General features: G+C 39.4%; 2 protein-coding genes across 16 annotated transcripts in view; one reads left to right on the top strand and one right to left on the bottom strand.

Moving 5' to 3' along the window:
• The window catches only part of Rmi1 (RecQ mediated genome instability 1), a 262437-nt gene extending 249102 nt beyond the window's left edge, over window positions 1-13335 (bottom strand). For 3 of the 6 annotated variants that reach the window (XR_015448774.1, XR_015448777.1, XR_015448775.1), the window contains exons 1-2: window positions 13193-13323; window positions 9391-9533 (exon numbers count right to left, since the gene is read on the bottom strand). The gene's annotated coding sequence lies outside the window, so the exon portion shown is untranslated. Of the gene's footprint in view, window positions 1-9390; window positions 9534-12510; window positions 12636-13192 lie in introns of all 6 variants that reach the window. The other 3 variants (XM_021242595.2, XR_015448776.1, XM_013078757.3) reach the window with 3 other exon arrangements.
• Window positions 13336-13412: 77 nt separating this feature from the next.
• Window positions 13413-25136, top strand: Hnrnpk (heterogeneous nuclear ribonucleoprotein K). 10 transcript variants are annotated; one of them, XM_087204787.1, is made up of 16 exons: window positions 13413-13522; window positions 15525-15609; window positions 16033-16130; window positions 16682-16738; window positions 18205-18248; window positions 19115-19187; window positions 19656-19727; window positions 20227-20340; window positions 20577-20705; window positions 21195-21502; window positions 21619-21673; window positions 21970-22053; window positions 22337-22352; window positions 22448-22515; window positions 22903-23072; window positions 23848-25136. In XM_087204787.1, exons 2-16 carry the CDS (start codon window positions 15552-15554, stop codon window positions 23876-23878), a joined length of 1377 nt encoding a protein of 458 aa, XP_087060913.1. In that variant the 5' UTR covers window positions 13413-13522; window positions 15525-15551; the 3' UTR covers window positions 23879-25136. The 10 variants fall into 10 exon arrangements, with proteins under 10 accessions (XP_087060913.1, XP_087060912.1, XP_087060911.1 ...); XM_087204786.1 differs by having other exon boundaries at window positions 23788-25136; XM_087204785.1 differs by having other exon boundaries at window positions 22433-22515.
• The last annotated feature ends 2703 nt before the right edge of the window (window positions 25137-27839 follow it).

Raw genomic sequence — 27839 nt, 5'->3', positions numbered from 1 at the left:
CCTATGTTAAGAGCCTGAACCCTGAAAATGCTAGTAAAGCATCAATAAAACTATTTCACATTGTATCTCAAAACACAGTTGAACAATGCCCGAGAAAAGGAAGGAAACTAAAACTTCAGTTCATTGTTGATTATAAACCTCCCAAGCGAGCACCTTTTTGTATTTCTCAGTGACACAGAATCCTTATTGCCTCTAACCTATTCTTCCTCTTTGGTACTCTATATCTGTCCTAGCACACAGCAAGTGCTTTACATTTGCTACCATCTATATTTTGGGGGGGAAGGTACTGGGGATCGTACTGGGGATCAAACTCGGGATCTTGCGCTTGCAAGGCAGGCAGCAGAACCACTGAGCTAAATCCCGGGCCCCCATCAGTGTTTTTTAAACAACCCATAGCACAGAATATAGACGCACATAGCTCTTGAGAACCTATTATTACCTAATTTAATGAATGGTTAAAGTTTAAAGAAGAAGTTATGGTCACTGTAATTACAGAGCTGGTTAATTTTTATATTGAAGACATGATTGAGAGTACAGATTTTTAAAAATTCTACTTGAAATCAAAGTAAAAAATCAAATGTAAGAAGTCTTTGCCTGGAATGGATTAAAAAGCAAAATCCAACAATATGGTGTATACAAGAGACACACTTAATTGAAAAAGAAATTCATAGACAAAGTAAAAGGATGGAAAACAACTCTCCATAAGAGAGGCACCCGGAAAAAAGCAGGGGTGGCTATTTTATTTGCAGACAAGGTAGATTTCAAACCAAAACTAATTAAGAGGGACAAAGAAGGTCACTATATCCTTGTAATGGGAACAATCCAAGAAGAAGAGATGACAATTGTAAATATATATGCACCAAATACTAATGCTCCCAACTATACAAAACAAGTATTAATGGACATGAAAAACCAAATAAGCACTAATACAACTGTAGTGGGGGACCTCAATACCCCACTATCACAAACAGACAGATCATCTAGACAGAATATCAACAACGAAATAACAGAACTGAACCAAACTTTTGAACAAATGGACTTAATAGATGTCTACAGTGTTCCACCCCACAAAATCAGTATACTCTTTTCGGCTGCACATGGGTCATTCTCCAAAATAGACCACATGCTAGCTCACAGGACATGCCTGAATGAATGCAAAGGAATTGAAGTTATTCCCTGTATATTATCAGATCATAGTACAATAAAATTGGAAATCAATAACATAAGAAACCGCAAGAACCCCACAAACACATGGAAATTGAATAACACTCTCCTGAACAACCAATGGGTCACAGAGGAAATTAAAGAAGAAATTAGTAAAAAAAATTTTTTTAATTTAAAAAACAAGAAATTAGTTTCTACAATTAAATGATGATGCCAATACAGCATACAGAAATCTATGGGACACAATGAAAGCAGTTCTATGAGGGAAATTCATAGCAGTAAATGCCCATACTAGGAAAACAGAGAAAGCTCAAACAACCTAATGCAGAACCTCAAGCTCCTAGAAAAAGAAGAGCATAACAAACTCAAAGCTCATACAAAGGAGGAAATTATAAAGCGCAGAGCAGAAATCAATGCAATGGAGACTAACAGAACAATATAAGAAATCAATGAATCAAAGAATTGGTTTTACGAAAGAATAAATAAAATTGATAAACCCTTAGCTAACCTTACCAGAAAAGCCTCACATCCACATTAATTAGGAACAAAAAACGAGAAGTCACAACAAATCCAGCAGAAATCCAGAGGATCATCAATACCTACTACAAGAACCTGTATTCTAATAAAATGGAAAACACAGAAGAAATGGGCAGATTCCTGGATACATATGAAATACCAAAGTTGAACAAAGAAGATATAAAAATCCTAAACACCCCTATTACAATCAGTGAAATTGAGAACGTAATTAAAAATCTACCAAACAAGAAAAGCCCAGGCCCTGATAACTTCACGGCTGAATTCTACAAGACATTTAGAGAAGAAGTATTGCTACTACTTTTTAAACTCTTTAATGAAAGTGAAAGGGAAGTAATACTCCCAAATTCATTCCTGGAAGCAAGTGTTACTTTGATTCCAAAACCAGGGAAAGACCCAACCAAAAAAGAGAACTACAGGCCAATCTAATGAACACAGATGCAAAAATCCTCAACAAGATACTGGCAAAAAGAACACAGAGGGTCATCAAGAAAATCATACACACTGAGCAAGTTGGATTTATCCCAGGGATGCAAGGATGGTTCAACATATGTAAATCAATAAATGTAATACACTATACTAAAAGAGGCAAGGACAAAAACCATATGATCATCTCAATGGATGCAGAAAAGGCATTCGACAAAATCCAACACCCATTCATGATAGAAACCCTACAGATAATTGGAATAGAAGGTCTTTAACTCAACCTGATTAAGGCTATCTATGAAAAACCAACAGCCAACATCATACTAAATGGTCAAACACTGAAAACTTTCATGCTAAAATCAGGAACCAGACAAGGATGCCCACTATCACCATTCCTGTTCAATATAGTTCTGGAAACATTAGCCACAGCAATTAGAAAAGAGAAAGAAATAAAAGGAATAAAGATAGGAAAAGAAGAAGTTAAACTGTCATTATTTGCTGATGATACGATACTCTACATAGAAGACCCAAAAAACTCTGCCAAAAGACTTCTAGACTTAATTGACAGATTCAGTAGAGTAGCTGGATACAGGGTCAACACTCAAAAAAACAATAGCCTTCTTGTACACAAATAACAGACTCACTGAGAGAGCAATTAGGGAAACAATTCCTTTTATAATAGCACCCAAAAAAAGGAAATATCTAGGAATCAATCTAACAAAGGAAGCAAAAGACCTCTACACTGAAAACTACAGCACTCTGAAAAAAGAGATCAAAGAGGATACAAGAAAATGGAAAGACATCCCTTGCTCCTGGGTAGGAAGAACCAATATAATGAAGATGGCCAGACTTCCAAAACTACTATATAGATTCAATGCAATGCTGATTGAAATTCCAACAATATACTTCACAGAACTAGAGAAAACAATCCAAAAATTCATTTGGAACCAGAAGAGAACTAGAATAGCAAAAGCAATTCTAAGCAACAGAGACATGGCTGGGGGTATCACAATCCCCAACTTGAAACTATACTACAAAGCTACTGTGATTAAAAACAGCATGTTACTAGCAAAGAAATAGACCCGAAGATCAGTGGAACAGATTAGAAGATGCAGAAACAACTCCAGACATACTCAGCCACCTCATCTTTGACAAAGAAGCCAACCACCCTCATTGGAGGAAAGATAGCCTATTTAATAAATGGTGTTGGAAAAACTGGATTTCAACCTGCTAAAGATTAAAAGTAGACCCATACCTATCACCACCCACTAAACTAAAATCGAAGTGGATTAAGGATTTAAATATTAAGAGAGAAACACTAAACTTGCTGGAAAATAAGTTTGGTAGAACTCTTGAAGACATTGGCATAGGAGAGGACTTTATGAACAAAACCTCAGTAGCACGGGAATTAGCACAAAGAATCAACAACTGGGATCTCATTGTATTAAAAAGATTCTGCACTGCAAGAGAAACCACCAACAGAGCTAAGAGACAAACTACAAGGTGGGAAAAATTTTTTTAACAGCTGTTCCTCAGACAAAGGACGACTATCTAGAATATATAAACAACTTTAAAAAGTCAGACAACCCCTAATTTAAAGACCCAATTAAAAAACGGGCATCTGAAATGAATAGACATTTCTCAGACAAAGAAGTAAAAGCAGCAAATAAACATGAAAAAATGCTCAACATCACTGGTCATTCGAGAGATGCAGATGCAAACACTGAGATTCTACCTCACCCCAGAAAGTATGGCTACGATCAAGAAATCAACCAAAAACAAATGCTGGCGGGGGTGTGGAGAGAAAGGAACCCTTCTCCACTGTTGGTGGGAGTGCAGACTGGTGCAACCACTGTGGAAATCAGTATGGAGATGCCTCAAAGAACTGGGACTAGAGGTCTCATTTGACCCAGCTTATTTCTCTGCTGGGTATCTTCCCAAAAGAATTAAAAGAAGAATCATACTACAGTGATATATGTGCACCCATGTTTATAGCAGCACAGTTTGTAATAGCTAAAGCTTGGAAACAGCCCAAGTGCCCATCAACTGGAAACTGGATAAAGATGTGGTTTTTTTAATAAAGTGGAGTACTACTCAGTCATAAAGAACGAGAAACTAGAGACATTTATAGCTAAGCGGATACACATTGAGGCCATACTCTTAAGTGAAATAAGACACACATGTGTAAATAATGAATCGTTTTTCTAGTGTGAGAAATTGAAAGTGTAAATAAGGATTTAAAAATGATTAAAATGAATAACTGATAATATGAAATAAGAAGAAAAAGTCCAAAGGGGCAGGAGAAGTGGGAGGGGTAGGGGAAAGGAAAAATTATGAGAAAAGGATAAAATGGAAACAAAGTCTCTGTAAATAGGGAAGGGTGGAGGGGATGAAGGGAGGGCAAGGAATGGGGCAAAAATAAGAAACCAGATGCATCATGCAAAGGTACAAGTTCCCAATGATAAATGTAAATGTATTGTATACCTAAAATGTACCAACAAAAGAATTTAAGGGAAAAAAAACACTGAGATTCCACCTCATCCCAGAAATAGCTGCTATCAAGAAATCAACCAATAATAAATGCTGGAGGGGCAGTGGGGAGAAAGGAACCCTTCTCCACTATTGGTGGGAGTGTGGAGCGGTGAAACCACTGTGGAAATCAGTGTGGAGATTTCTCAAAAAACTAAAACTAGAGGTTCCATTTGACCTAGTTATACCTCTCCTTGGTACGTCCCTGAAAGAACTGAAAGCATCATACCACAGCAATACATGCACACCCATGTTTATAGCAGCAGTTTGTAAGAGCTAAATCTAGGAAACAGCCCAAATGCCCTTCAACTGATGAGTTGATAAAGAAGATGTGGGTTTTTTTATACAACAGAGTACTACTCTGCCATAAAGAAGGGTGAGAGTCAGACATTTATAGCTAAATGGATGGACCATGAGACCAGAGTCTTAAGTGACATAAATCAGAGACCCATGTTTAAATATCACATTATTTCTCTAGTGTGAGAAACTGAAAGTGGAAATAAGGATTGAAATGTATAATGGACATTGGGAAATGGGAGGAAAGCGTTCAAATGGGAAGGGAAACAATGGAGGGAGGAAGGAAGGAAGGCACAAGAAAAAAAGTGAAGGACTGGGGATGTAGCTGAGTGGCACAGCACCTGGCTGGCAAGTGCAGGGTCATGAGTTCGATCCCCCATACCAAAAAAAAGAATAAAAGTGCAAACAGAAGAAAAAAATGGAAACAAATCTTTTGTGTATAGGCAGGGAAGGGGACTTGAGGGATGGAATGGGATAAAATAAAATTTATTTAAAATAAATAATTTAAAATAACACAAAATTACAAATATCGGTGAGGATGTGGAGAAATGGGAACTTGTATGCTTTAGATGATGAAAATGTTGGCCGAGGATTTAGCTCAGTGGTTTTGTCACCTGCTGCGCAGGGCCAAGGACCCGAGTTCAATCCCCGGTACCAAAAAAAAAAGAAAATGCAAACTGTTATTTCTAATGTGGAAAACAGAATGGCACTCCTCCCTCCAAAATAAAAATAAAAATTGAATTATCATTAAAAAGTACATAAACAAATAAAAGTCAAAGGTACAAAAGAATTTCCCTCCTAAACCAGGAACAAAGCAAGGATGTCTACTGTCAATATTTCAACACCGCACCATAGGCCCTTGATGGTACAATAAGGTAAGATAGGGCCAGAGATTTAGCTCAGTGGTGCCTCCGCCTGCCCCACAAGTGCAAGGACTGAGTTCTATCCTAGGTACCAAAAACCAAACAAACAAATAAAAAATAAATAAATAAGGTAAGATAAAGAAATACAAGGTATACAGATTAAAAAGAAAAAATAGCACAGGGCTGGGGATTTAGCTCAGTGGTGCCACTGCCTGCCTCACAAGCGCAAGGTCGAGTTTGATCACTGTACCAAAAAAAAAAAAAGAAAATGAAAAAATAGCACAAAGATAGGCGGACCATTGGGACCGAGAGGAGAACTCAAGAAAAAAAAACCCTCATGCATCGATAAAATGACCTTTTGGTAAGTGTACCAAGAATACACAATGAGAAAAGGACATTTCTTCAACAAATAATCCTGGGAAAATTGGATATTCACACGCAAGACTGAACATGGATCTTATCTTACAACTTATACAAAACTTCTGCTCTGTGAAACATAATGTTAAGAGTATAAAAAAATAAGACAAGCAACAACAATGACCACAAAAGCAAGCCAGACTAGGAGAAACACTTAAGTGATGAGACTCAGACCTTGACTATATAAGAAATTTTTCAAATTTGGTAAGAAAACAAATTGTAAAATGAGCAAAAAATCTGAACTACAGATACTTCAAAAAAAATACAATGATGGCAAATAAACATGTAAAAGATGCTCAATATTATTAAACATTAGAGAAATGAAAAATTAAAATCACAGTATAATGCCACAGTGCACATATAGAATAGCTAAATTTATGACAATACCCACTATTGGAGTTCTCATCATTACTAGTAAGAATACTAACTAGCACAGCCCCTTGGAAAATAGTTTTGCATTTCCTTCTTACAAAGTTAAAACATATACTTACCATACAATCCAGCAACAGAAATGCTAGGTATTTAGGCAAACAGTTTTTTTTAAAGGGGTCTTGTTGTGTAGTTTAGGCTGGCCTTGAACTCACTATGTAGCTCAGGCTGGCCTTTAACTTATGGCAATCATCCTGCCTCAGCCTCTCAACTGCTGGGATCACAGGTGTGTGCCCTAAACCCGGCAAATATATTTTTATACTGATTAAAAACCTGACAGTGGGCTGGGGATTTAGCTCAGTGGCACCGTGCCTGCCTCGAAAGCACAAGGTCCTGAGTTCAATCCCTGGTACCAAAAAAAAAAAAAGAAAAAGAAAAACCTACTGATACACACAAACACAAACATGAATGAATGTCAAATGCAGTATCCTAAATAAATTAAGCCAAAGAAGGTATAATTTCATTTATATGACATTCTTCAAGAGGCAACATTACACAAACAGAAAACAGCTCAGTAGCTGTCAAAGGGTGGGAGTGTGAAGAAAGGCTGACTACAATATGCACAAGAAAATTTGCAATCCAACTATATTATAACTGTGGTGGTAGTTACACTGACCAATCCTAACCCTAGAACATTAAAAAGAACCTGCTAATTTCCAGTCTTATACCTTTTTCTATGCTCTAACTGAAGGGCAAAGAGAGTATAGCCTATAGCCCAGTGATGGCGAGCCTTCTAGAGATGAGTGCCCAAACTGCAACTCAGAACCCACTTACTTATCACAAAGTGCCAACACTGCAATTAAACCTGAATACTGAGGTTTTAGTTCAGAAAAAAATAATTCCTACATTAGTATCTTTTTTCCTAAAAGAAAAACTCAGTAACACATGTGTCATAGGTTCGCCACCACTGGTATAGTCTGTCCCTCATTTGTATATAAAACCAACTTATAAACCCAAATCCAAACAAATGGCCATTCTATGACTATCCCATGATTATTATTATTTTTTTTTTTTTTTTGGTACCGGGGATCAAACTCGAGTCCTTGCACTTGCGCAGCAGGCGACGAAACCACTGAGCTAAATCCCCGGCCCTATCCCATGGTTATTAAAACAAAGTGCTAGCCAGGTGTGGTGGTGCATGCCTGCGATCCCAGCACTCAGGAGGCTAAGGCAGGAGGACTGCTGCAAATTCGAGGCCAGTGTGGACTACACAGCAAGACCCTGTCTCAAAAAAATAAAAAAAAAAGTGCTACCAGATCTCATGTAGACAACAAGCTTACCTAGTATATTCTGATTTCCTTTACAGTCAAATAAAAGAATATCTGCCTCTTTTTGTGATGGTTTCAAAACAATAGTGTTATAGTTAACTGCTTTTCCTTTTGCTGTAACTCTAAAATACCACCTAAAATAATTTTTCAATATTTTCAAAATACGAGCCAGGTATGGCGGTATGTGCCTGTATTCCCAACACTTTGGAAACTGAGGCAGGAGGATGGTGAGTTGGAAGCCAGCCCAGACCACATAGCAAGTTCAAGGATGGTCTGAACTACAGTGACTCTATCTCAAAAAAAAAAAAAAATTCAGAATTTTACACTTATATTGTAAAACTTATATGTCAGGGTTTTTATTTTTGGGAGGGGTTGTTTTGCAAGGTTTTTTCTTTTTTGAGATAGCATCTCACTACGGAGTTCAGGCTGGCCTCAAACTCACAATGATCCTGCTGCCTCAGCCTCCCAAGTGCTGGGATTACAAGCATGAACCACCATGCCTGGTTACAGTTTATTTTTAAAATATCTTTACTCATTCCAAACAAGTACTTCCTTGAATTTGCTACTGAACACAGCAAGTAACCAAACTCCTTTCTTTTTTGTTTTGTTTTGTTTTGTTTTTTGGTACCAGAGATCGAACTCAGGACTTTGCACTTGCAAGGCAGGCACCGGAACTAAGCTAAATCCCTGGCCCTATTTTTTTTTTTTTTTTTTTTTTTTGGTGACAGGGTCTCGATTCATAGTCCAGACTGGCCTTGAACTCACTATGTAGCCCAGGCTGGCCTCGAAATCTGGGTGATCCTCCTGCCTCAGCATCCCAAGTGTTGGGATCACATGCACGTGCCATCAAGCTGTGCTCTGAAAACTCCTTTCACAGACAGTTGGGACAAATTCTAAGAAACGTTGCTTGTTCAACCATAACAATTAAATTGTTCCATTAATGTATGCTAGTCCTAATTAATATTTCTCTCCAAGTACTACCATCTAGGATTTGAATCCCAACTGTTGAAATTAAGTGACATACTGTAATTTCATAATAATGTTATCACAATTAGACAAATTTAAAAATTCCAATGACTAAAACACTAAAAGATAACCAGGATAATTGTAAAACACAGCAAATGTAATGAGTAGTTACTTAACATTGTACAAGTACTTACAATACAGCTATTCCAAAATATTTTACCAAAGTCAAGAATTTTTTAATTTAGCAGTCTTCATTTACCAGCAAAGTGGAGAGATGATAAATCTGGGACATGGTATAGTTCCCACAACTGCATGTTATAACAACTGTAATGAAAAGTTGAATTATAGAATTCTTTCCTATAAGTTACAAAGGAAAAATTATTACAAGATTTAATTAAATAGAAAAAGTATTATATAGGATCTATACTACGAAATTTAAGTTGGGTTTCAATAACTGAGGACAATAATAATTTGGAAAGTTGTATTACAGTACTTGCCTCTGGTCCTTCATAGAATTCTTAAGGTTTTTTTGTTCATCTTCTTGAGGATGGAAGAAGCAGCTCCAACAGAGGTCAGCTAGTGTGGCACATTTCCCACTTGCTCATCCACAAAGAACAGCCTCTGATTCTCAAGAACTCACCTGTAAAATAAATTTGGAAAGATGTCTTGAATCACACATTAAAGCATGTTCATATGATATGATTTATTTCTTTTACTTTTTAGAATTGTTAAGAAAACAATCAGACATTGTGGCTGGGCGTGCAGCTTAGAGGCTAAGAAAGTGCATGCACTAAAAGGCCCTGGGTTCAGTCACAAAAAGCACAAAAAAAAGGAAGAAAAGGAGGAAAGGAAGAAAAAAAAAGATAGAAGGACAAAGATTTTATGTAATACTGGAGTGTTTATCATTGTTTCTACATTGTGGGGGATCTAAATTTCTGACAACAGAAAAAAAGTAAATACATTGCACTGTACTGGTGAAACTGAAGGCTTATGGAGTCTAAAGAAACATTTTTAAGGACTATTTTACAACATAGAACTTATGTTCACATTTTGTTAGGAAAAAGGTCACATATAAAATTACATAGCTCAATCCTCATTAATTTTATAGTCAGGAAAAAAGTTTTTTGTTTTTTTTTTTGTACTGAGGATCAAACTCAGGACCTGGCACTTGTGAAGCAGGCAGCGGCACCACTGAGTTAAATCCCCAGTCCAAAGCTTTTTTGAATTAACATTTTTGCCTGATAAACTTGGTTGAGCACACTAATCTACACTGTAGATCTTGACTACCAAAAGCTAGAGGACACAGTAGGAAAACTGTCACTCACAATTAAGGTTTTAGGCATTCTGTACTTGACATGGGTTCATTTTCAATCAGCCTCACATATCCAATTTTAAAATAGAAAAATAAAGTAGTGCCATCCTTTTGGATATTGTATGTGACATTCAACCAATAACTGACATTGAAAAAAGGACTAAAAAAACATTTAAATACATTTCCAGTCACAGCAGGATTGTGACTTTGAGACGAGCCTGAACTACATGAGTGTCTCAAATAAACAAATCCATTACAGATTTCCATTATGTTCATCTAAAAAATAAAAATAAGTCGATGTCTGAATTTGTTGGAAATGACTTCAATATAATTTTAAAATTTTGAGAAGGTACTCTAAAAATCAAGGAGAAAAACTTTATATAAGGACTGAAACCAAAAAGAAATAATCAGCTGTTTACGATTATCCATTATCCAATGTAAGAGAAGAGTCTGAAACTCAATTCTGTTATGTGGTCATGGACATGTTTCTTACCTTTTCTTAAGTCTTCATTTCCTCACTCATAAAATAAAAATCACAACTTACTAAAAGGATTGTAATAAGCATTAAACTGACAGCATAAGATCTGGCACACAACAGAGAACTCAAGAAATAGTTACAAATAATATTTTAAATAGTAATCCAGTTATCTAGTGTTTAATTTCAATTGTTAGCCTTTTTAAAGTAACTCCCACATGCCGGGCATGGTGGTACATGCCTATAATCCCAGCACTGGGGAGGTTAAACCAGAAGGATCTCCTGAAGTTCAAGGCCAGCCTGAACTACCTAAAGAAATGCTATCTCAAAATAATAATAACAATAAAATAACTCCCACAAATAACACTAGCTCTACATTTACTGAGATCCAAAATGAACACTACATCCTTGCATCATTTGTAACAATTAATTCCACCAGACAGGTGTCACTGAATTAATCAAATTGGTAGGTCCTTGAACGAAGCCGGGGTTGGTTGGTTTTGTTTTGTGGTGCCGATGGAACCCAGGCCCTTAACTTAAGCTTTCTGCCACTGAGGTGTCTACACCCTCAGATCTGAACACAGGTTTAATATTGAACTGAAAACTCATTTTGATTTTTTTTGGGGGGGGGTACTGGGGATTGAACTCGGGACCTTGCACTTTAAAGGCAGGCGGTGGAAACACTGAGCTAAATCCCCGGCCCAAAAACTCATTTTTAAATAGAGAATGAGGGATGGGGTGAAAACACTGACTTTCCTATTATTTAAAGAGGTGGGTGTGGTGGCGCCCACCTGTGATCCCAGCACTTGGGAGGCTGAGGTAGGATTGCCAGGAGTTCAAGGCCAGTTTAAGAGAGTTTTTTGAGACCCTGCCTGTCTCAAAAAACCAAAAAAACAAGGCTGGGGATTTAGCTCAGTGGTGCTGCTGCCTGCCTCAAAAGCTCAAGGTCCCATCTTCAATCCCCGGTACCAAAAAGAAACCAAAAAACAACAAAAAAGAGGAAACCTAAAAAATAAAAAGTATATGCCTATAACCCCGCCACTCCGGGAAGCTGACTTGGAAGGATAAAAAATTGAACATTCAGGGCCAGGGATTTAGCTCAATGGTTCCGCAGCCTGCCTCGCAAGTGCAAGGACCTGAGTTCAATCCCCAGTAACAAAAAAAAAAAAAATTGAACATTTCAGCCCAGGCTGGGCAATTCAGTAGCAAGATCCTGTCTTAAATAAATAAATAAAAGCTGGAGATGTAGATCAGTGCAAAGGCCCTGGGCTCAATCCCTAGTAGTGGGGAAAAAAAAAAAAAAGACAGAGATGAGAAGAAACAAAATTAGTAAGCACATAACCATCCCACAGTTGCACCTAGAGAAGGCTTTTATGAGTCGGGAGAATGCAATCAGGACAGTGAAACTTCGTGGAAAAGGTTCTATATGAAGAGCTTCCTTTGATTCCCATTGATCACTACTTAACAAAGCAGAAGACTGCAAACTTTAAAAATTACATTACAGTACCCCTGTATGTGCACGCAGCATAAGAGAAATGTCCCAGATATTCAGTGACTCAAATGTTTCAAATGTTAAGTGGCAGATTAAATCTCTATCACCCAAATATTCCCAGCTCCTACATAGTCATCAATTCTTAGATGAATACCTAATAAAATTCTGAACTTCACATTTTAGAACCAAAATATAAGTTTTCTCTCCTCAATAAGACTATACAGTACATTTTTCTTGGTGCAGGTCATTAAAAAATTGTACTACCACTTAGAACTTTGGAAGCTCCACCACCCCTTCGTTCTAACTGTATTTTACTGATGTATCCTCCCAACACGTACGAGTGAATGTTGGACCTCAATTCCCTCAAGATTCTTCCTGAGGCAGGAGGATCGCCGAGAGTTCGATGTCAGCCTGGACTACGCAGCCAGAGACGCAGGTTCAAAGTTTTTTTCCTGATCACGTACTATATGTAAAAGATTACGGATAGATGTAATCGCTACACAGCTACTAGGGTGCTGTTTGCTGTTTTGCAATTTCTTCGAAAAGCAAAGTGTCACGCTGGGAAGGAATCACTGAGCGCTCTCGTGCTAACGGGAGTCAGCCTCCCGAGCAATTACAACCTCCCTGTGCTTACACGCGCGCGGGGCTGCCGGAAAGCTGGACGGCTGGAGAAGGATGGGGGGGGGGGGGCAGGTCAGTCACCAACTTGGGGTGAGCGGACCGCGCAACCTGAGGACCTAAAGGGAGACTAGGGAAGCCGACAGCCGGTCGCTCCCGGAAGCACAGCGGTCGGACGAAGGTGTTTCTTTCGGAGAGAACACAGTACGCATTCCCTGGAGGAGTTCTCCGTACAAATTGCAACAATTCCTAAACAGGCCTGCAGCAGGGCTCACTAACCACCAACTAGAGAAGGGGCGGCCTCGCGGGGCGCGGAGCCTGCAAGGAGCCGGGCCCGGAGCGAACGAGGTGAGGGCGCGAGGCAGAAGTGTAGACCAGGATCAGTGTGGGCAGAGCACCCACCTGGGTGGGGGGGGTCCAGCCTTCTTCCCGCTTCGGCGGCCGCACGGACCCAGCCACCGTTCCCGCCACTTCCCGCCTCCTCCCGACCCAAAAGCCTCCCCCGCGGGCTCAGAAACGCCCCGGCGCGCCCGCCCTCACGCGCCCGCCCTCACGCGCCCGCCTCCGTCCTCACATCTCGCGAGAGGTCCCCGCCCCGCCCCCAGCCAGTGAATGCGCGGACGAGAGAGGAGGAGGGCGCTCAGGCGAAAGCAGCGCGGCCGCCATTATCCTCCGCTACTCTGGGCACCGACCTCGACGTTCTGCCTCATCACACTTGTTTCCGGCGTATAGGTAACTGGAGTCACTGGGGTTTGGGTATTATGAATTGAGGCAGGGATTTGGCCTCTTTGCAAGGCTGCGTTGACTTTTTCTAAGGCTGCCTTTTCTCGGGCCCGGGCCCTTAACAGCCTGAAGGGAGGCGCCGGCGGGAGGCGCAGTTTTGGGGCCCTCCGTCGCGGTGATTGACGCGGCCTTGGGCCAATCGCCTCGCCCTCGCACCATCGCTGAAACCTGGGCAGCCAATCGGGCGCGACGGCGGGGTAGGAGGGCGCGAGGAGGCGGGGGAGGGGGGCCTGCGTTTGCTCCGTCTAGATCTCACCGTATAGGCGGCGCGGCGGTGAGGGCAGGCGGACTTGTGTGGTGAGGAGCGGGGCTGCGTGAGCGGAGCGTGGGGGGCGAGGCTCGGACCCCAACCTGCCGGCTTGAGGGAGGCAGTCTGGGCTGCTCTGTAGTTGGCCGCCTCGGTAGGAGACGTTGCGTGGGCTCCCCTCCCCCACGCCGCCATTTCCGTGAGCGAGCGTCTGCGGTTTGCGCGTTGGTGCTGGAGGCTTCAGAGGGTCGAGAGGCACGATCTGTGGACGAGCCGTAGTCGTGCAGAATTGGGAGCCGGGCACTTGTGTAGGAGGAACAGCGGGCGGGCGAGGAGGCAGGGAAGCGAGGCGGGCGCGCCGCGCTCTTTGTGAGGGCCTAGTGGCCGGCTTACTGACCCGGCGCGGCCGCGGCGGGGTCGGCGGCTCCGAGGCTTTGTCTCGCGGTGGGGGAGGTGCGGGCCGCGGGCGAGCCGCGTGGTGGGGGGGGAGGGGCCGCCGGCAGCACCTCGAGCGCGCAGGCGCCATTACGGCCGCCATTTCCTGTAGCCCGGGCGCTAGAGGCGCGAGGTGTGAGAAGGACAGGGCGGGACTGCGCTCGGCGGGGAGAGCTGCTGCGTATTTAGCGGATTGGGGGGGTCTGAGGCGAGCCGCGAGCGGCAGCGTCTCTGTAGCTAGACCCTGCTGGTTTGGGGTAAATTCTTTTCTCTAGATCTTTCTCCACACCTGTTTTAACTGAATGATGGGCTGGGAGGAAACCGTTTTAGTTGGGCGTGGAGGGGGGGGCCGATGCTGGCCGACGGGCTGGGAGCGGGAGGAATGCTGAGACCGGAGTCGGCACCGTCGGCTGTGTGATTGTCGGGCGGTATTCTCCATAGCAGCGTTTAAAAGGCTTTCTAGTGGCGGCGTTAGCGTGAAGAACCTTCATGAGCCTTGTCGAGTGGTAGTTATTTATTCCTTTGCTGGGTCAGTTTATTGCCTATCGCTTGCATTTGCCCTTGTGTTTGCAAACTCGGTATTTTTGAGAATAGCGTTTCCAGTCATCGGTCGGGAGGAAGAAGTGATTCGAAATTTTAATATAAAATTAGTTTGAAAAAGAATAAGCGCAGTTGGGCCGGGGATTTAGCTCAGTGGTTCCAGCACTTGCCTGGCAAGCACAAGGACCCGAGTTCGATCCCCGTACCAAAAAAAAAAAAAAAAATAAGTGCAGTGTACCTTTTCATGAACTTGGGCTTCGTGGACAAATTTAGGTACACAGGCTTATTATCCCTTTTCACTCTTTAATGAAAATAACGTGTAGAGCAGTTTTCCATGCTAGGACACAACCCGTGCTAAAATATATATGTATATATTTTTTTCTCGCCAAAAAGCAAACAATCTCCTTTGACTCGTTAAGCAGTGGCTTGAATTTTAAAAATCCAAAAATGCAGTCAACTTAAAGAAAGAAATAGCTATTTGTTGTGCTCAAATTCGTGGTGTGATCAGAAATGAGAATTCAAGCAAAATTGATTGTGTTGGTTTTTATAGGCTACTGCAGAACTAGTGTATCAATTGTTGGTCCTACCAAGAAAACTACAGTTCTGCTCTGCAAGGATATATAATAACTCCTACGTTCTACAAGCAGAGTCTTTTTAAAAATAATTAGCAAGATGCACAGCTTACGTTCCAATAAGGGAAATGTATTTAGCTATTTCGTTTTTCAACAGATTGGTGTATCCATTTAATACAAGAAAATGGAAACTGAGCAGCCTGAAGAAACCTTCCCCAACACTGAAACCAATGGTGAATTTGGTGAGAAGACATTTTAATTATAACAATTGAGTATTTTCTGTTCTATTAATTTTATTACTTTATAATTGCCATGGTCTAAGGCAGTATCATTGCCTCTTCATAATTTTAATTTCTAGTCTGAAGTGTATTTGTCGGCTACATTTTAGATTTTATGGGCACGAGGTAACCGTGCTTTGCATGGTAACGACAAAAAATAAATTTTGTAATTTTTAATATTTCAAAGTATTAAAGATGTTTTATGTTGGATCCTATTACAAGGGAGGGTAAAGGCCAAGACTGCTAGTGTTTATATAGTCTTTTTCTTTGAAACATACATGGGATTAGCAGTAAATCCTTTCAGCCTACAGGTTTAAACTAAATTGTAATTGAAAATATTTTTTCCCTGAAGATTTTTTTTTTTTAATTTGAACTGTTGCCTTCTAGGTAAACGTCCTGCAGAAGATATGGAAGAGGAGCAAGCATTTAAAAGATCTAGAAACACCGATGAGATGGTTGAATTACGAATTCTGCTTCAGAGCAAGGTGTAAAATTTTGTACTTGAAAATTTGAAGGTGGTTTACACCAGAAATTAAAGCTTAAATTCTGGTGTGGCTCTGGGTACTTTCGGGGCTTTTAAAGTTTGAAGATTTGTGTGGCTCTTTGTAAATAAAACTTGTAAATGCTGATAGTAGTGTCACTTTACTAATTATTAAGGTGAATGCCCCTTGCCTACATACACTAAGCCACTGCAAGTAAAGCTGGAAGAGCACAGAGGGAGTAATTCTTAAAAAGTGTTAAAGGATTAAATCTTGTGGGCTCCCTGAGAAGCATCTTAGTTAATATTTGTCTGAGTCACGACAGGAAAGTACTTTAATCTATACTTAAATTTTATGTGGTATCTGGCATTCAGAATATTTCAAAGCTCAGTCTTAAAATGTTTACCACTTAGCACATAGAGAATCTTTGTTGTCCCCCTGTCGGTATCCAGTCCTATATATATAGCAACAGAAATTAGAGATTTGGAGGGTGGGGGTTAAAGCACAGGTACACTAACTCTAGGGAAAGGCAAAATAATTGTGTATGTCTTTTCTAGAATGCTGGGGCAGTGATTGGAAAAGGAGGCAAGAATATTAAGGCTCTCCGTACAGACGTAAGTATTGATTTAAGCTACTAAACAAGTGGGTTCATCTAATGTTTCTAGAAGTTTAAAGGTTTACATTAATAGAAATCACTTAATGTAGCTACACACCATTTGTAAAAATTGGGTTACATGATTTCGAGGTTTGCCGTTTGTTTTAATAAAAACCCAGATTGGGTAGAGAGAAAGGTTTATATTAAACCTCTTCACCTTCTGTTAAGATTCCACTGAATTATTCACTTGAAGCCAGATAACATCTTAACTAAAAATATTGGCAGTGTTAAAATCCTAATATCACTTCCCAAGCGTGTGAATCAGTTACAGTATTTCTGAAAACCAGTGTAGGAGGCTGTTTAAATCCAGAAATATTTATTTCCTTTTTTAAAAAATAGTCCATCTATTCTTTTAGCAGCTTGCACAGTGAAGCACAGAGTTCTTAAAATTGAGGTTGCATGATTTAGATGTGGAGAAACAATAGAGTAGGCAAGTAATCATGTACTTGGAATATTCTCAATGCCTATTATTTGAGTCTTCGTATTTTATAGTGGGTTGACTCTTGTGATTAGACACATTAAATGTTGGCAGCAAACAGAAATGAACATATTTATAGGACTCAATTACACCAAAATTTCTAAATTTTTTCTTGTAGTGTATACATTTCTTAATGTTTTTCTTGCTGAAATTGAGGCAAATAACTTTGTGTTGAGTACTTATTTGACAGTATTTCATTTCTCTCTTGGTCGCAGATCTTTGTATGTTTCTCTTGATTACTGTAAACTGAACTTGAAAATTTAAAATTTTTACAGACCTTCCTGTTAAAAGAGCTAGGATGCATTTTGATCCTCAGGAAACCAAACCAGTCTTTTATTAGTTGCGGTTTTTTGGTGTGGGAATTTTTGTTGTCTTTTATAAACCTCTCTCCTTTTAATCCAGATGTTCTGTAGTATTATCTGGGTTATTAATTTCCCCACTTTCCTCAAGAATTTCAGTAAACTTTTGAGTCAAGACAGGTTTTGTGTCTACCCTCATGAGCCAGCCTGCTACTGAAACATCGTTTGTTTTATTTTTTTATTTATTTTTTTTTAACAGCTAGAACCATCATTTAAGATCCTTAAGTGTTAAGCCACGATCAGATATAGAGAAGTCCATTATTGTGTTAGTCTTCAGAGCAACTTAAGCTTGTTTCATTAATTGAGAGTATGAGTATAGTTTGTATTAAATTAAAATTTATTGCTTTTCCCCCTTTTCCCTCTCCTTGTTTTTTTGGCCATATATCTCCGTTGCCCATGTACTGGATCGACTTACCCCTGCGTTGCCCACCATGACGTTGGCCCATCCGCCCCTGAACGCCCATGTGAAAACCCTGGTTGGCTATGCCCAAAAATGTGCTCGTTGCCAAACGGGTACCATACTTGACAACTTCTGATTGAATGCCCATGCCCAATGCCAACATCCACGAACGCCAATGACCAATGCAGTACAATGCCAGTGTTTCAGTCCCAGACAGCAGTGGCCCCGAGCGGTATGTCCCAACAGTTTATGCCTCACTGCCTGATTAGAAAGAGAGAAATGTATTTTATTACCTGCCTTTTATATAATTAAATAGTATCCCCTTTAGACGGTGTATTGTTTTTCAAGTTTCTGTCTTATTTTCCCCATTAAGTCTTTTTGTCACTGAACTTTTACCGTGAGTTGCCCACCCAAACGATCCACTAATTTTATTTCGATGGAAGGAGCACAGCTTCAAGTGTTGCATATTTGCTGCATTGTAAATCAGATTGTTACCAAAATAGTCTCTCGCTCTGTCTTTGTGGCCCACCTTGCTTCCCAACATTGCCTGTTCATAATTTTTTCTGATAAAATGCTAACTCTGGTTCACTCTTCTTCACTTCTCATTTGTGTTGTCTTTGTTTTGTCTTGCATTTGTATTTGTTTTCTTGCAGAGCCCATTAGTAATCTTAATTGCTAACTGGTATCCATAACCTTACTTCAGATACAAATGTTCACCACTTGCATATTCCCCCACTTTGCCTAAGAGAAGGTGTGCCAGTTTTACCAATGTAACAGCGAGGGTATCCTTAACTTGGTGGCGGGGAACGTAAATATTCAACTCTGCTTCAGTTCTGGTCAGTTTATTGCCCACTTAATCTGAGCCCTTCCAAAAGCCCATTCTTTCTGTCTCTCTCTGCAAGTCTCCTAATACTGTTACCATGTCTGTATGGGGCATAAAATAAAATGCATGTGAAAATCTATAAATAGGTTTCTTTAAATGGGGAAAATTGTTAATGTTACTCCTGTAAAAGTTTGTATGACTGCTGATGACAAACACAAAACTCATTTTTCTTTTCCACCTTTTTTGTACTATCTGGTATTTGTGATGTTTGGCAGCATATTGAGTATCAGTGCTGATATTGAAACAATTGGAGAAATTCTGAAGAAAATCATCCCTACCTTGGAAGAGGTAGGCTTACTTTTTTCTTTTAATATATTTGGCAATATGGGGGGTATAATAAAATATGATTTATTGGGACATCAGGGAGGGTGGATATAATAGTTTGTAGCAGCAACACCTTACAGCCTGCCACACAATGTGTAGTATTATTATACACAAGTTATATTTTTTAAAAATTCAAGCTGGCCACTCAAATATGAACTACTTGTGGTCATGTGTTTGACATACATTTTAAAGGCTTTAAAGTGTAATTAGAAATATTGTGGGGATATGTTGAAAAGGAGAATGGTAGCAATGTTTTGAGGATGTTGAGATTCTGTGTCACTTGTTAAAAGTATTTTATATTGAATCTTAGTGTTAGATAAGTTTCTTATTTAATTATAGATTTAAACTGTTGTAGTAGCTTTACCAATATATGCGACAATAGCCTGATCACACTAGACACTTAACCTATTACTCTTATTTTTCTACTTTCAGGGCCTGCAGTTGCCATCACCCACTGCAACCAGCCAGCTCCCGCTCGAATCTGATGCTGTGGAATGCTTAAATGTATGTCATAGTGCCATTGAACCCCACTGAAGTATGGAGCCTGGCCCATAGGATCAATTTTATTTTTAACATAGTGTACTTTTCCCATGTCTATAGAAAAAGGCTTAAAAACATGATACATAAATGGTCTTACAACTCACTGTTGACCCTGCTCCATGCTGCAGTGGGAATTAACTACATTTGCAAAGTGCTTTGCAGTCATTTTTATTATGGTGTTATTTGAATGTTAATAATTTTGTGGTAACAGCGACATGCTAAATGGCTGCAGTGTGGGTATGGTGTTGCAGGACCTGAAAATAAAATAGTTTTTTAAGGTGGTGCAGAATGTCCTTTTTGGGCCTGGCTATTGAGGATAATAAGCACATAACTGGTAAAGTTATTGAAATATAAATTCAGGTTGCTCACTGCAACAATGTAATTGTTAATGCTTTTAGCTGATAAGTGTGTTGTTGGGGGATTATTAATGGGAGACTAAAATTTTACAACTCTCCCTCCACAGTACCAACATTATAAAGGAAGTGATTTTGACTGTGAGTTGAGACTGTTAATTCATCAAAGTCTGGCAGGAGGAATTATTGGGGTCAAAGGTGCTAAAATCAAAGAACTTCGAGAGGTAAAGGCATTTTTGTTTGTTTTCTGTTGCCATATTCCATACTGGAAAATTAATTTTTCATATAGTGTTTTAAGTTCAAGAGTACTAGAAAATTTTGTCACAAATCTTACACCATTGTTGGGTCCTATACTTATTATCTGTGGTTTTATAGTGAGAAACTCAAAATGAAAATCGGAACATAGAAAATGTTTTTTCAGTGTATTCTAATGAATTTTTTTTTTATGAATTTAACATAGAACACTCAGACAACAATCAAGCTTTTCCAAGAATGCTGTCCTCATTCCACTGACCGAGTTGTTCTTATTGGAGGAAAGCCTGATAGGGTTGTAGAGTGCATAAAGATCATCCTTGACCTTATATCTGAGGTACCTTCAAAGTGCTTTGTTTACATAAAATTTCATTAAACAGATTTCTTCGTAGTTTGAGGATGTTTAAATAATCTGTAACATCCTTTGCCTAGAAATTTTATATGTATAGCCTTCAGTCCTTCAAATGAAGTCCCTACAATGGTGTTCTTATAGGACATTATGCAGTTCTCATTTAATGGCTTCCGTATAGATTGTAAGCTTACCCAGGATGATGACCTTAACCCTCGGGATTGGTCACTTCTTGGGTAGACCCCATGTGGCTTTGTAGTTCATAGTGGGAATTGTCTTTCATTTCTTCCCTCAGGTAGTAAAATTCACTTTTATTTAGGACTTTTGTTGTGAGGGTGGCCAATAGTACTTTTGAAAATCCTTTTATGATCTTTGTACTCTTGTCCCTGCCTCTACTACCTTCTGGGGAAAACAACTTTGGAAGAAGGGTGGTGTAAACTAAGGCTCTTTTTATAGTTACTGTATTTTTGTTTTTAGTCTCCCATCAAAGGACGTGCGCAACCTTATGATCCCAATTTTTATGATGAAACTTACGATTATGGTGGTTTTACAATGATGTTTGATGACCGCCGTGGACGGCCTGTAGGATTTCCCATGCGGGGAAGAGGTGGTTTTGACAGAATGCCTCCTGGTCGGGGTGGGCGTCCCATGCCTCCCTCCAGAAGAGATTATGATGATATGAGCCCTCGTCGGGGACCACCACCCCCTCCTCCTGGTCGAGGTGGCCGGGGTGGTAGCAGAGCTCGGAATCTTCCTTTACCACCACCACCACCACCTAGAGGAGGGTAAGTTTTTTTAATTCATAAATTAAAATACAAGAGGCTGCATTCACTGGTTGATGGGTTACTTGTTAATACGTGAGGCAGGTAAACTGAAGTTATAACAAGTGTTATGCTTGCAGAGATCTAATGGCCTATGACAGAAGAGGAAGACCTGGAGATCGCTATGATGGCATGGTAAGAAAATCTGTTTTTAATCAGGGCTGTAGTGGGTCTTGAGAATTAAGGTAAAATTTTGTTGAAGATTATAACTGAAAGGCTTTGTACTTACTGTTAGGTAACCATTTAAATCATCGCTTCTATTTTTTGCTACTTGAAAATAATGTCTTGAGCAGTCTTTGTTCCTTTAAAATACCTAACTGCTGCCCCGATGTATTTGTTCTAGTACTATAAAACGATTGGGCACATAAAAATGGTAGTGCTGTGACCAGTATAATGCAGGCTCATGTTAAAATACTTCTCTCTTAACACAGGTTGGTTTCAGTGCTGATGAAACTTGGGACTCTGCCATAGATACATGGAGCCCATCAGAATGGCAGATGGCGTATGAACCACAGGTTGAGTATCGTTGAGTGTCTGTACATGAGCATTTCAGATGCTTACCTACTTACCCCAATAAGTCTTTTTTTTCCCTCCCCTCGTGAAATGTTTCTTGGAAGGCTGTGTATCTGGATCTTATTTTTTCCTTCCCCGAGGATTGTTTTCTGAAAATTTGTTTGTTGGAAATACACTAGGGAGGAAATGGAGGATTTTTTACTATTTCCTAAACTGTGAAGGATTTTTATGTACGACATTAATGAGTTATTTAAGGCAAAGTAATTCTTTTTTTCTTTTTTTTAGGGTGGCTCTGGATATGGTAAGTTTTTTTTCCTTTATGAAATCAAACGTTATTTCATAACTTTCTAAAATGAACTTAATGCTCATTATTTAAATCAGATTATTCCTATGCAGGGGGTCGTGGCTCATATGGTGATCTTGGTGGACCTATTATTACTACACAAGTAACTATTCCCAAAGATGTAAGTATTTTTAATATACTACAGGACTGTTTAATGAAACACTTTCATTATTACTGCTTCTGTGAGTTTTCTTTAAATTCAAAAGGTTTTAATAAATCTCCATTTAGGATTGAAACTATGTTTTAAGGACATCAGTGAGGTATTCTGTGGTTTGAGTCTTTGCAAATGTACTTTAGTGCAATTAAAACCAGAGGGTTCTGACCTCTAGCTTATTAAAGAAAATGTTAGCACATGTAGTATACATTGATAATGCAAACTTTGGTTTAGGGGATTAGTTCATGAGTCATGCTGAATAAGTTATCTCAAAGTTAATATTTTCTTCATGGTCATTGAGAACACAGTTTTCTTTTAAAATCATCATAAACTTGTATTTAAAAATCTTTACAGCTGGCTGGATCTATTATTGGCAAAGGTGGTCAGCGGATTAAACAAATCCGTCATGAATCAGGAGCTTCTATCAAAATTGATGAGCCTTTAGAAGGATCCGAAGATCGGATCATTACCATTACAGGAACACAGGACCAGATACAGAATGCACAGTATTTGCTGCAGAACAGGTCAGTTGAAGTTTAGCTTTGTGTTACCTTGTACATACTAAACCTTTTAAAAGCTCTTCTTCTCAAGTGATTTTTCTTTTACAAACCTTGGTTTCAGCCATTTGGGGACCTAATTTCTAAATACTCTAATAGCTTTTCCTTAATTTTCCTCTGCTTTCTTACTAAAAATGAAGACATTCAATACTAATCTTGCTGGAAGAAGCCTTAACCAAGCAAACTTCTCATTTTCTCTGGTGAAAACTGCTGCCAAAACCATTCACTTGTTACAAATTATACAGAGCCTGTAGAAAGTAATAGAAGATTCATTGGATGTTGGCCTAGTTCTGTGTGGAAGACTAGTGATTTTGTTGTTTTTAGATAACTAAATCGACAACAAATCACAGTCTGCCATATGGCACAGGCCACCTCTACAGGACAAATGATTGGTGCTGTGAGATGCAGCATTTCACACCTTACTGGCATCTCTTTTCTACCGAATATTAACAACTTTCAGTTTCATTTCTTAATTCTGCTCTGCTAATGTCTGATTTACTGTTAATCATTTTTTCTTGAATTTTACATTGCTTTCATTTATATTTGCTGTTTTTAAAAATTCTGATTTCTAACTGTAATGGACATGTTTATCATTTAATTTAGCATTGAAATTGTCTTGATGTTGATTAAGCTGTTACGAACAAAAATTCTAATTCGTACTTTTTTTTCTTTTCTTTTATAGTGTGAAGCAGTATGCAGATGTTGAAGGATTCTAATGCAAGATATTTTTTCTTTTTTATAGTGTGAAGCAGTATTCTGGAAAGTTTTTCTAAGACTAGTGAAGAACTGAAGGAGTCCTGCATCTTTTTTTTTTTTATCTGCTTCTGTTTAAAAAGCCAACATTCCTCTGCTTCATAGGTGTTCTGCATTTGAGGTGTAGTGAAATCTTTGCTGTTCACCAGATGTAATGTTTTAGTTCCTTACAAACAGGGTTGGGGGGAGGGCGTGCAAAAACTAACATTGAAATTTTAAAACAGCAGAGTGAGTGGATTTTATTTTTGTTCATTGTTGGTGGTTTAAAAAAAAATTCCCCCCATGTAATTATTGTGAACACCTTGCTCTGTGTGGTCACTGTAAACATTTGGGGGTGGGACAGAGAGGAAAGTAACAATCATCCACATGTCCCCAGCATCTGTTCAGAGCAGTGTGCAGAATGTAATGCTCTTTTGTAAGAAACGTTTTATGATTTTTAAAATAAATTTAGTGAACCTATTTTGGTGGTCTTTTTTTTTTTTTTTTTTAATAAAGAATAGTCAATTTTGAAATGGCTGAATTTCCCAACCCTCCCCTAAACTAAACACTAATTTTCAGCTCCTCTGTTGGAAATAAGTACAGTATATCTCTCAGATACAGGCAAAATATATTGGCAAATTCAGTTCTGAAGATTTGATGGTTTCAGAGTCCATTGCTTGGGGAGAAATTTCATCATACATGTCATGCTTACAATAAACCGGAGGAGTTTTTTGGTTTTGCAAGTGCTTGCCTCCTACTTTTCATTAGTTTTCTATATTAATAGTTGTAAAGAACCAGGGTGGGGAACAGTACTACAAGTTGAAAAAATAAGTATATTCCAGAAGCCTAATTGGCAGTGGGTTTTATTAATCAAATTAGCACTTGGTTATGGAAGTGGCAGATGCTGAATAAATTCTGATTATTTTTATTACATTTCTCACCTATAGACTTTATTAAACTGTCAACCTGCTAGTGTCTATTAGTTTAACTTTGTATAAATATATATGTTCATGTTTTTCAATTGTATGCAAATTGCAAGAAAAAGATGTACCATTTCTCTGTTGTATGTTGGATTATGTAGGAAATGTTTGTGAACTATTCAAAAACAAGATGAAAAACGTTCCTGTGGATGTTTTATGTAGTATCCTGGCATTTGTATTGATAGTTTAAAGTTTCACTGCACAATAAAACTCCATGATGCTAGATTTGATGTGTGCCCAGTTTGACAAAAGATTGGTTGACACCTGTAAAAATCTGTTGAAACGTTCCTCTTATAAGGAAATACAGTAATCTTACATATGTTTTGTGTGGAGTGTTTTTCTAGCTTTTATAAACTATTTGTTTTTTGCTACTGGGGATTCAACTCGGGATCTTCTGTTTGTGGGGCAGGTGGTGGAACCACTGAGCCAAAACCCTGGCTAGCTTTTATAAATTAAATTTGATAGGGATGGTGAAATTAAGAATTTCAGCAGTAAGGCTTTGCAGGGGAGCCTTTCATTTCTTAAAAGGATAGCCTAACCGGTTACAGTGAATTCTGCACAGCCTTTAAGAGTCTCAGAATGAAGGGTTGAGCAGGTTTTCTTGGGTATGTGATGGTGTAATGTAGATGTAACCAGACCTTCCAAGGGAATTATTTTGGTAACGATTGGTTTAGCGTTGGGGGTGGGTAGAGTTCTTGGTAAACCACTTGAAACCAGTGAATACAGCCTGTAGTACTGTATTTCCAAAGGAGAAGCTGGGCTGCTTTGCTACACGGGTGTTAACTGAACCTCCCTCTTAGGTTTGTTTTGTTTTGTTTTGGTACCAGGTATCTCAACCCTTGGGGTTGCTTAGCATAAAATAAGCCCTTCTCCCCAGGGAAAAAAATAACTGGCAATTTAGTCAAATCGGTTAACTTCTACTGGAGAAAAGCATCCTCTGAGATGATGGTGGTCTTCATCAACTCACTGAAAAGTTACGAAAATGCTTGGACTTGGCTGAAGATACTTCACATTTGCTTATTAACGATTCATACCTTGAGTATGTGGGCCTACTGATGGTTAGAGTAAAGGGTATTTGGCACTGGTAATGAACGAGCTTTGAGAGGGACCTTTTGCATTGCCACTGTAAATGTTAAATGGGGCTGAAAATTGGGAAAGGGACAGAATGAACATAAGCTCTTAATACGTTAAAAGTTGAACATGAGCAACATAAGCAACTAGTACAATACAACGATTTAAGAAACTAAAATGGGCATAGGAGGCTGGGGATTTAGTTCAGTGGTTCCACCTCCTGCTTCAAGCACAAGGTCCTCTGAGCTTGATCCCCGTTACCAAAAAATATAATGAGCATAGTGGCACATACCCTGTAATCCCAGCACTCTAGGAGGCTGCAGCGAGGGTCACATGTATGATCCCTTACTGGGCAACTTAGTGACTTTAGTGAAACCCTGTTTCAAAAAAACCAGCATACAACTTGGTGTGAAGGGGAGGCCCCAAGTTGAATCCCTGTGCCACCAAAAACAATGTCTAGGTTCCAAAGATGTTAGAGTGAAGGGTTTTGGGGTTTTTTTGTTTTTGCTGTTTATTTTTGAGAGCTTGCTATGTAGTTTAGGCTGTCTTCAAGCTCAGTCATCCTGCTTTAGCCTCCTAAGTGCTGAGACTGCAGGCATGCACCACATCCAGCCAGAATGAGCTTTTAAAGGTCTTGTGTCTTACAAACAAAATGGCAAGAAGATAGTTGAAAACCAGATTGCAACAGGGTTTTATAAAGAAGTCAAAACCACATGGTGGCACATGCCTGTAATCTCAGCACTCATGAGGTTAAGGCAGGAGGATGGCCATGAGTTCGAGGGCAGCCTGAACTGCGGTGCAAACCAAAACTAAAAAAACCAAAACCTTTCCCTACCAATAAAGTGTAATACTTGGCTTCAATTAAGTTTTAAAAATAATCCAAATTTTCCCACATACTAGACTATATAGCAAAGAATTGAAATCCAACAGCAATTTTTCCACTGAAAAATTATCAGTAATGTCTCAGCCAGGCATATGTGGCGCACACATGTAATCCACATATCCTAGGAAGCTGAAGCAGAAGGAGAAATTTGAGGTCAGCTTGGAGAACTTAGTGACTTACTGAGATTCTGTGCCTGCCCCCACCAAAAAAAGAAAACAGGTTATGAATGCAAACTCAGTGCATGAATCCTAGTTTCAGTCCCAGTACTGAAAACAAAGGTTAGTTTCTATGTACTAGTTGTTTTTGTGGGAGTTGGGATTGAGCAGTCATACTACTACACCCCCAGTCCTTTTGTTTTGAGAAAACCTTGATTATCAGTTGCCCAGGTGGGCTGAAATTTGCACTTCTGTCTCAGCCTTCCATGAATGCACCACCATCCCCAGCTTTTGTGTACTACTTTTTGTTTTGTTTTGAGACAGGGCCTTGCTGTGTAGTTCAGGCTGGCCTCCTATGCTGGGCAACAGTCCTGCCTTGGCTTCCCCAGTATTGGGGTTACAGGTGTGTGCCAATGTGCCCGGCTTAATGTACCTTGTGTGTGTGTGTGCTCAAACTGACAGCGTTGTCCCACAAACAGATGACATGATGCTGCTAGGTAAAGAGGCTTGTTTTTAAATTTTTCTCATTTTTTTGGCACCAGGGATCGAACTCTGGACCTTGCGCTTGCGAGGCAGGCGCTGGAACCACTGAGCTAAATCCCCGGCCTTAAATTTTTCTCAAAATGTTAGACCAATGAAAAATTAGGTCTGTTTAGTGCTGTGAAAAGTAATTTTTTTTTTTTGGTACCAGGGATTGAACTCAGGACTTGTGCTTGTGAGGCAGGTGGCAGGACCACTGAGCTAAATCCCTGGCCCTGAAAAGTAATTTTGGTTGGAAAGATGTTCAGTCTTGGTACTTCAGTGTAAATCAACCTTGAGCTCCCATTAAGACTTTCTCGGGGGCCAGGGATCTAGCTCAGTAGTGCCACCGCCTGCTTCATAAGCATGAGGTCCTGAGTCCAAGGTCCAGAGT

Source organism: Heterocephalus glaber, unplaced genomic scaffold, assembly GCF_053883595.1.
Source record: "Heterocephalus glaber isolate CG9 unplaced genomic scaffold, H.glaber_assembly_v1.0 deba00000546, whole genome shotgun sequence".
NCBI lineage: Eukaryota > Metazoa > Chordata > Mammalia > Rodentia > Bathyergidae > Heterocephalus > Heterocephalus glaber.
Note: the sequence above shows the minus strand (reverse complement) of the source record. Positions and strands in the feature narration are given on the sequence as shown.

What these genes read in the sequence shown, in the direction of transcription:
- Hnrnpk (XM_087204780.1), top strand. Translation starts at nt 15,552, where the DNA reads ATGGAAACTGAGCAGCCTGAAGAAACCTTCCCCAACACTGAAACCAAT. An exon ending in AAATCAAAGAACTTCGAGAG is followed by an intron (nt 20,341 to 20,576) that starts GTAAAGGCATTT and finishes AATTTAACATAG; the next exon opens with AACACTCAGACAACAATCAA. An exon ending in CCACCACCACCTAGAGGAGG is followed by an intron (nt 21,503 to 21,618) that starts GTAAGTTTTTTT and finishes TTATGCTTGCAG; the next exon opens with AGATCTAATGGCCTATGACA.